Consider the following 10,246-nt stretch of genomic DNA (forward strand, 5'->3'; position numbering starts at 1 on the left):
AGGAGCAGTGAGTGAGGGGAAAGCTTTTCGGCTCACCCGGTATTTTTCGAGGAACTCCAACAGCTGTCGCTGGCATTTCAGTCCTGCCGTCTCCATGGTTCCCCCTGATGGACTCTGTCTTACCGTCTATGTACTGACAGAATTATCCCCTAGCGCAGTCCACACATTATCTCACACATTTCCTTCCTCTCGCCGCCAGATTAATTCAATCTGACCCCTTATCTTACCTTTAGAAAACTGCACCATTACAGAAAGTCTGCGCCGAGCACTAATAAGATCCGTTTCCGTCAGGAAGGAAGGAAGTTAGACCGCCGAAATATTGTATATATAACAGGTGTGCCAATTGTAGCCTGTATGCCAATCTTGTGGTTTCCATCTCCACTGGCGCCCACACACACACACACACACACACACACACACCACACAACGTGTTGTTAAAGCACTTAAAGGAAAGGTGCTTTTTCTTCTGACCCAATCGCTTTAATGACAGGGTATAAATTCCCCTTGTATGATGTGTTATTCCGCACAACCCAATTTCACTCTGTTGATTCTGCCCCTGGTCTCCACACTCTCTCTTCTCGGAGGGATTAGGATAATCTGTTTGTCCGTCGGAGACACACTGCTGTGTGTGGCTGATATGAATCATCTAGTGTCTAGGTAGTGTCTGACAAGTACCACTCTGCTGCTGTGATCTTATTTCATCACGGAGTAATCTCATTGGATTATAAAAGAAAAAAGCATCGCTCTTCCTCGTTTTACCGGGGCCTCGTTCTTCTTCACTTTCTTCCTGTGATCAAACATGCACCCCCCTGCTGGCTGACAAACAACACTGAGAGGATCTGCTGCATTGCAATAAGACCCCCTTATCCTTTGACCCTGCTTGGGATTGACTTGTATACCACACACGTTTGTCACGGTGGATGCTACCGTGGAGCTAGCGTGGTTTACTGGCTGTTGTTCTGTGACTGTGTATGCATTCATGAGGTGGGCACTGGGCAGGTGGACGCTCGTTGCTGCTTCTGCCGTCCATTTTTCTCGATGGCACCTATATCATACAACCAGGTGTGAGTGTGATTAGCCGTTACAAGCCGTTTTGAAAATCTGCCTCTTCTGACATCATAGGCGTGTCCCACCTAGATATATGACGGATAGATGAGCAACGTTTGCTACAGCCCACTGGGTAGGCTGGTAGACTGATCTATCCAGCACACATCTAGGTGGAAACGCCCACTTGTGATGTCAGAAGAGGCAGATTTTCAAAATGGCTTGTAACGGCTAATCACACTCACACCTGCTGGTCGAATATGTCACCTTTTATGGCGCTTTTATTCAGAGCCGACTTCGACAGGGAACACCGACGCTGGTCACAGGCTTGTCAGCTGACAGTAAGCTCGTACAGTCATATCTGGTCTTTTGCTCTCTCTTTCCCTTCTTAAGATACGTATGAATATGGTGCTCGAACACACTCCCAATGAAACGAATAACCATAAATGTCAAACCACAATATGTTTATGGAATTATTACCATTGGAATGAAAATGAAAAAGGTGCTTGGCAATCATGTCAAGTCTCTGAAGTAATACTATGAAAATAATCATTGGTTGTGTTGCTTTGAGGATCTCTGAGGTGAGGACTTTATTGCTATTGATCAAAAAGAAGTGGTAGCGTTTAAGAAGCCTCCTCTGTCCTGGTCACATATGGGGGTTCAAAAGGGATCTCTACCTGGTCTTACGACCATGGAAGCACTAATTTCGCCGCTTAAACAATCCTTCCGCTATTGGTCAGCGGCTAGTCCTGCCGCCCCATATGTAGCCGAGAGAGAGCAGGCTTCTCCGATCTCTATCCGGTCGCAGAAGCCGTAGGGTAGACGCTGAAAACGATTGTTCCGCTATTGTTGTTCAGCGTCAAATCCCGCCGCCCGCCGCCCTCCGCCCCTGACCGTTTGTCATGTGCGCCGCGGTGTTTAAAGCAGAACCTGCAAGTGAATCAACTGGATGAAAGCGACTACTCCCCCCCCCCCCCCCCCCCCGCCGCGAGTAGATAGTCGGCTCTACCCCAAGGACCTTGTCACTTCCAATAGGGGCTCAATGTATCTAAGCCCCAGCTCTCCGGTGTATCCAGGCTCGGTGCTCTGCGCTGTGTGGCAGTGTGCTGCTGGAAGATTGTTCCTTCAGAGTCCATTACAGCGCGAGGGGAAGGGCAGGGCGCGGGCTGGTACGAGATGTATCCCCCCCCCCCCCCCCCCCTCCCCTGTATGGTGTATCCATCTTGGAGGAATGCACGGCGAGGTGAAACATAATTGGTTATACGGACGACGGCGAAAGCGAGACAAGTCGCGGTCGATGGGAAAAATCTTAAACGCTACCACTTATTTTGATCAATAGCAATTAGCTCGGAGACAAGTCGTGTCTTTCACCTCGGAGTTCCTCAAAGCAACACAACCCATGTTTATTTTCGTGGTATTACCTCCAAGACTTGACCTGTTTGCAGTACGCCTTTTTCATTTTCATTCCAATGATATACTCTGTATCGTAGCTCCATAAACTTAACGTGGATTACAATTTATTGCTTCATCGGGATATTAAAGTGTGCTGGAGCGAATGCATTCACACGTATCCTAAGAAGGGAAAAAGAGAGCAAATAGACCAAATGATGCGAATGTGAGAGCAGACTGTCAGCTGACAAGCCTGCTGATTCATCCAAGGAAGAGACGCTTCTCTCGGTACAATAGCCCGCAGACCTTGACAGACCGAGGCAACCTTTTCAATTCAAGATGTAGAGGGGGGGTATGGGGGGGAGAGGCAGCGGTGAGGGCGGGAGGGGGGAGGGTAGAAGTGAAAGCGATGAGTGTGGGAGTCCTATTTCACACAGACACACAAAGAAGGGAAGGTTAAGAAAAAGCATATTGAAAATCTCCCATCCAATACACAGCTCCATCTGTTCTCTCTGCGCCTTGTTCTGCTGCTCACCCTCTCCACCTCTCTCTCCCCCCCCCCCCTCTCTCTCTCCCCCCCCCCCCCTCTCTCTTTCTTCTCCTCTCTGTCTTCTCCCAGGTACCCGGGTTGAGTGCCTACGGACCTTAGTCACCCCTGCAGGCCCGGAGCTGCACCGCCCCACCCAGGGGAGCCGGGGGTAGATTAAATACCACTGATTGAGGTGTGGGGGGGGGGGGGGGAGAGAGAGAGAGAGAGAGAGAGAGGGAGGGAGGGAGGGTGAATAACAGCAGGCGTTACCGGCGGATTCGCACCGGCAACCTCGCACCCGCGTCACCACGGCAACGGCGGGAGGGAGAGAGAGAGAGAGAGGGGTGAAGAGAGAGAGAGAGAGAGACATAGAGAGAGGGGTGAAGAGAGAGAGAGAGAGGAGACAGAGAGAGAGACAGACAGAGAGAAAGAGAGAGAAAGGGAGAGAGTGAGGTGCTCCAGTGGAAGTGTACCCCCAGCCCAGCTGCCCTCCCGTTTTAATTGAACTGGAAGCGAGAGGCGGGGATACGACAGACGAGTGTCCCCATGCCAGCTCCTTCAAGAGTCGCTCCCACCAGCCCAACGGCCCTCGTCCAATAAGGCCGCTCGTTGTCGCTGCCCCGCGCCCGCTGTGGCACAGGGAGGGCCAGAAGACGTACCCGTGGGCCGCGACGATGTCCCTCCCCCAGGCGGGCAGAGCCAGGGGGCCCGGTGGCCCCCCCACAACGCCCGGGAGCCTGACCCTGACTCTGACTCTACTAGCTCTGCTCCTGCTCAACGGCGCCCCCACCGTGCTGTCGCAGGCCCCCAAGCCCAAGGGCCCCGGCCACACCCACCTCAACTCCATCCGCATCGACGGGGACATCTCCCTGGGGGGCCTGTTCCCGGTGCACTCGCGGGGCCACGACGGCAAGGCCTGCGGGGAGCTGAAGAAGGAGAAGGGCATCCACCGGCTGGAGGCCATGCTGTTCGCCATCGACCGCATCAACAACGACCCGCGGCTGCTGCCCAACATCACGCTGGGCGCCCGCATCCTGGACACCTGCTCGCGGGACACCCACGCCCTGGAGCAGTCGCTCACCTTCGTCCAAGCGCTGATCGAGAAGGACGGCACGGACGTCAAGTGCCTGGGCGGCGGCGCGCCCATCGTCACCAAGCCGGAGCGCGTGGTGGGCGTGATCGGGGCGTCGTCCAGCTCCGTGTCCATCATGGTGGCCAACATCCTGCGGCTGTTCAAGGTAAGACCCCCGCAACGGCGGCGACGATGGCGACGGCGGTGTAGCGTCGCGGCTATTTCTTGGCATCACCGCTTTCTTTGAGAATCTTGTATTATAATGTTTCTTTGCATTGTCGCTATCCTCCAGCAACACAGCTTTATCGTAGTAACGCAGCTATCTTCTATCATCACCGCTATATTTTTGAATCTTGGCTATCTTCTGCAGCTAGCCCCTAGCAACACAGCTCTATCTTAATGAAGGCTACATGCTAGCTTAGCCATACGGCCATATGCAAGATTAACATAGGCTATCCTCTAGCTTAACCTAGGCTATCTGCGAGCTTCAAGACAGATATGAACTGGCTTAACGTAGCTATCTTAATTTTGGCCTTCCCCTGACTTCCTTTAGGCAATCTGTTGCTTTACGACGCTTGTGGTTTGGTTGTGTGGCATTGGTTGGTGTGCTTGGTTAAAATGGCGGGAATGCATGTTTTTGTCCGGAATTCCAGTAAGAAGGTCATTCCCAGAAGAAAGAAACGTCTATATCTGGTGGTTCTGGGGTCCGTCCTTCTTGGATATTGAATACCAGTGTGCTGTGAATTATTTGATCGATTCCCCTATGCATGTGCCTGAATAATTAATGTAATGACGCAAGTACAAAAAGCGGGCAGGGGTATTTAAAGCCTGTGAGAAGTAATACTCGCTTGGTACAGACCCACAAAAAAAGTGCCCACACAATGGGCACTTTCATAAAGCAATCCCAGGGCTGGATGTTGCTCTTGGTGAGTCGGTTGCTAGGCAGTGAGAGGAGAAGTATTGCTTCTTACAGGATAATGCTTCCAAGGGCTCGAGGTTTATTCATATATTCGCCGGGTTTGATTCCTCTGTTTCTAGGCCATCGTGGTTTAGGGGCTGGGGCGCTGTGCATTTACATTGACATTCAGGCTTCTATCAGCGCATGCTTTTTTCAGATTTGGTTGGGGCTGGTGCAATCAAAGTACACTATCAAAAGTAGCATCTTCAAAAAATAAAGAAAGAGGTTATAGTGCTGCAATAGTGCTTTGCCTGTGTAGTAAATTAGATAGTCATGTGATGTTATTGGCGCATAGACTTGCATACCCGCCAATATTGCATTTTTGGCAGTATGGGAGGAATTTTAAATACTGGTATCGGTTTCGGAGTAACTCTAATGAGAACCAGCCAGGAAGGGTGAACGTTATAGACCAAGGGATGGCTGTGGGTCACTCACGGGAGAGAGAATCGACAGTGAATCCTGGCAGGCGTAATCTTGCAGTGTTCCTTTTGTTTCAGCTGAGACACGGCAGGGGTGAGATATATATCAACGGCCCCCGATCACACCGCGTTGCCCTACATTTCCTCCCTCACACATCTGCAGTCGGCGTATTCAAGACTATACAAAACGGTGCACGGATGTTCAGATGTTGGGTGGAATTGATTAATAAGTGTCCCGTGCATCCGCCTGATACAAACATAATAGATCCTTCAAACATTGGAGACAATGTGATTGCCGCGCAGCTACTTGGCAGGGTGTAGAATAACATCTGCGCTGGAAATTACGTGCATAAATAGACTGTCTCAGACACTTTCATGTGATGCGTCGAGATGTGTTTCATGGCAAATTACACGCTGTAGCCGCGACGTCTTCAGACCGGTTCCAGCTGGTTTACCCGCACACGTGGAAAAAGGAAGAAAATAAACCCAGATGAGCCGATGACCCCATCGTTAAGTTGACCCATCCATGCGTAGAATCATTAATTAATTTTGGCGATTAATGTTAGGCATCGTGCCGGTTGATGAATGGCGCCAGGGCAATGATCTGTTTTAGTTTAATTACGGACTAATTACGCGTCTGACAAAGTGTGTGGAACTTAACGGTCTTCAAAGAAAGTTTGACGCCACGATTCCGACGGCGACGTCGTAGTTAATATGCCGTGCGTCGCTCTGCGGCGGACGGCGGCCATTTAAATGCATCCCTTTAGTCTCCAGAAGCAATTACATTTTTTTAAATGTACATTATTCTGCAGAGAAGCCGTAGAACTCGTAGCGCCGCTATAGCATCGCAGCCCGCCCCCCCCCCTGCGGGCGGGGTGATTGATTCGGTATTGGAAATCAAACGGCTTCCTTGAGAACACTCTCCTCTCCGAGGTGGGGGGGGGGGGGGTCTGAGACTCAGGGGCCCTCAGAGCTTTAGGACCTGCCGCGACCATGGGTTCAAGACCACCGCAGTCTTTAATGTGTTTCTCTACATGTAAGCCCAGCGTTGCAAGACCGCATTTATTTATTTAACAGCGTGACCCCGTCTTCTCCGTCACAAACATAACAACCCCCAACATAGTGTATTTGAATCATTCATCCGCAGGGCCGGCTCGCTGCGAAAGATAATCAATAATATAATGTATAATATGATATTTTCAAATGAAGAAGTAAACTCAGGGACAACGTGGCGGAGGACCCGGGTGAAGCCGTCCTCCATTTTAAGGAGACTTACGAGACATCTATACTCTGTGGCGAACAGAGCAGGTATTACTCTTAAGTGTTTTTACAGCCCACGTTATCCTTTATCCTCATCAGTTCTCTTTGCACTGCGGCGGATCCCGTTGTTTGTTTGTTGCCTATCACCGGCCGTTTGATAGATATTTTACATTGCTTACCTTGCTTCTCGATTAGTGCTGCCCTGTCTCCCATTGTGCCCTCTCATGTAGACCGTGGACGGCAAATGGGTTGAGCGCATTTACCAGTCGGCTCGCCGTTACCTTGGTTACAATAGATGTAAAACACAAGAGGCTCTTCATTTCTTTGGACTGCTGTCCGTGAGTGTTTAGGCCTGCAGTGCCCGTGAGAGACTCACACCGAACGTTTCTGTACAGAAAACGCGTCGTGTTTCTGACAATGATGTACAATCACAATGCACTGCTGTACTCTGTAACCTTTCAGCACTCGGTCACTGTATAACCTCACTCTTTGACCTCACTCTCTCACTGTATAACCTCACTCTGTCACTCTTTAACCTCACTCTGTCACTTACTCTCTCACTGTATAACCTCACTCTGTAGCCTCACTCTTTGACCTCACTCTCTCACTGTATAACCTCACTCTGTCACTCTTTAACCTCACTCTGTCACTCACTCTTTCACTGTATAACCTCACTCTGTCCTGTGTAACCTCACTCTTTAACCTTACTCTGTCACTTTATAACCCTACTCTGTTACTGTGTAAGCCAACTCTATAACCTTATGCCTCAGATCCTATAGATACAGAGCTATAGATCTAGGTTGTATATATATACAGACCCCTAGATAAAATACAATAGATATTGATGTACACCTATTAACGTACCCCTATATATATATATATATATATATATATATATATATATATAAAAAAATATATAGATCTATGGATACACGCCAACTGACCTAGCCTCTTTAGATGCATAGATCTATAGCTATAGACGCTACCCTGAGACCAAGGCGAACATGAACACAGTCAAGCGCCCGCGCCCGGAGATGAAGCCTGTCTTGTCGACTACATAGACCTCCGGTTCGCGCTCTCCCAGCACCCCGCTCTCTGCACACCGCTCTTCTGTGTGCCCATGCGATCGCCGTTCATGCGCGCTAAGACAAACACTGTGAATATGGAACACATTAATGAGCGTCTCCTGCTGCTGCCTTTTGATCAGGCCTGCGCCGCGTAGCCTAGCCACCCTCATCATTAGCACAGATACCCTCCTCGTCATCAAAGCACGCGTAGGGGTGTCCCTGCATATTTCATTTGTTCTGCTCTCCCCTCCACTTGCCCTCCTCTCTCCTAGACGAGTCCCACGTATATGTGTGTACGGTTTTGCATATACTCCCTTGCTAGCTGACTATCTAGCTGGCAAACAGCCCCAGGTTAGCGTGGCTAACGCTAGCTCCATTTGGAAGTAAGTTGAATGTTGGAGAAACAAGAATAACCTGAATAGTGCCACCTCACAAACCCAGTTCAGTTCAGTTCAGTTCAATTCAATTCAATTCAACTCGATTCAACTCGATTCAACTCGATTCAACTCGACTCAACTCAACTCAACTCAACTCAACTCAACTCAACTCAACTCAACTCAACTCAACTCAACTCAACTCAACTCAACTCAACTCAACTCAACTCAACTCAACTCAACTCAACTCAGTTCAATTCAATTCAATTCAGTTTTATTTGTATAGCCCTTAATCACAAGTACAATCTCAAAAGGCAGTCTGAACAGGCCATATATTTGAAAAAAAACCTCCCTTAATCAGCAAGCAAGAAAATCTGGAGAAGAGATGCAGAGTGGAGGATCCCCCCGTCGAGGGATGATAAGGAGTGCAATGGGTGCCATTATTGACATACATACCAATCCGGTATCACGCGATTTCGTGCTCATGCGCACAAACGTTAATCTGTGCGCATCGTGTCCCAGATCACGATTGTCCGACTTTTTTAGTGCTGCACAGAACGAAATGTAAACCAATGCATTCTGAATGGGAGCGTTCTCCGCCAATTAACGTCGTTTTTGAGGAGGTCTGCTTACAAATCAGAAATGTTGACATGTATATAACTAGATAATAATATATACAGATATATAACTAGAGGGTGCACTGTACTATCTGCGCTCACTCCTTCTGAAGCTTCGCTCTCTCTCGCTCTCTCTCTCTGTCCCTCCCTTTCTCTCTTTCTCTCTCTTGCTTCGTTTTGTGGAGCACGTCAATTGTCGGAGAACGCTCCCATTCAGAATGCATTGGTTTCCATTTCGTTCTGTGTAGCGCTAAAAAAGTCGGACAATCGTAATCTGGGACACGATTCAATAGATTAATAAGTTTGTGCGCATGAGCACGAAATCGCGTGATACCGGGTTGTACATACAGGCAAAACGTTTTTAATCGGTTTACCCGTAAGGAGAGTCCAGGCATTCAGTTGTAGTCACTGCGATAGGGCAGGTGTCCAGTCGCAGTCACCGCAACACTCTAAAACAGGCGGAACACTATTTCTTATTTAGTGACTACACAAACTCGAACACGAACAAACACACATCGGTACAATCAGAAACATGATCAGACAGACACTGAGACACTTCTCCAGGTAGCCCAGTAGTCTGAGAGCCTCTTTGCTGCGCTGTACCGGTGCCGCTGGGTTCAGAAAGCACGCTGGAACGGGATATGTCTGCTGTAAGCAGAACCACTCGGTAAACACTGGATCCACCCCTTAACGGCTGCTCTGTGCTCGGTGAGGATGTGTCCTCTTAAAGGCTGAATGTAAATAAATGGTAAATGACCTGCATTTATACAACGCTTTTCTAAGCAGCGGCCACGCAAAGCACTTCACAATATCGTCGGTCTAACATTCAGCCATTCATGCACACATTCACACACCGACGGTGGAGACAACCATGCGAGGCGACAGCCAGCTCGTCGGGAGCAGTCAGGGTGAGGTGCCTTGCTCAAGGACACCTCGACACTCGGAGGAGCCGGGGGATTGAACTAGCAACCTTCCGGTTACCAGCCAACCCGCTCTGCCTTCTGAGCCACTCTCTACTCTCGCCCTATTCTACACCTCTTCTCCGCAGCGGGTTCTGCTGAGACATGATCCGGGACCACCCCGATTGGGTCTGGCACCTCTCTGATTGGATCCGTCCTCCCCCCCCCCCCCCCCCCCCCCCCCTCTGTCACAATCAACATCTGTACATCCATTTTGTGTCATCTTTGAGGTTATCTGTTGTGCCGTTCTTTTGCTTTGCGTCGAGGTCACTCAGGAATTGCTTGCGTGTCTGTTTGTGCTGATCTGAGATCAGATTAAACCGTCAGGGACGTGACGTCAATCTCTCGGGTCACTCAGTGGTCTGTGCGTGTGAGCAGACGTTACCGTGATTTGAGTTAGGGTACCTATAGCTAAACTCTATCACTGTATACTGTAGACATACTATACTATACCTTATCACTGTAAACGGTATACATATAGTATACAACATGGTGACACCCTACTCCATAACTATACTCTATAACTAGTGTATACAGTAGTAGTAATAGTATAACTGA

General features: G+C 49.3%; 1 protein-coding gene across 1 annotated transcript in view; it reads left to right on the top strand.

Moving 5' to 3' along the window:
- The first annotated feature begins 2,863 nt into the window (after positions 1–2,863).
- The window catches only part of LOC132470953 (metabotropic glutamate receptor 4-like), a 44,364-nt gene continuing 36,981 nt past the window's right edge, over positions 2,864–10,246 (top strand). The window contains exons 1-2 of the mRNA XM_060069916.1: positions 2,864–3,342; positions 3,404–4,200. Of these exons, the coding sequence (XP_059925899.1) occupies positions 3,637–4,200 (564 nt within the window). The 5' untranslated portion in view covers positions 2,864–3,342; positions 3,404–3,636. The remainder of the gene's footprint in view (positions 3,343–3,403; positions 4,201–10,246) is intronic.

Source organism: Gadus macrocephalus, chromosome 13 (genome assembly GCF_031168955.1).
Source record: "Gadus macrocephalus chromosome 13, ASM3116895v1".
Lineage (NCBI taxonomy): Eukaryota > Metazoa > Chordata > Actinopteri > Gadiformes > Gadidae > Gadus > Gadus macrocephalus.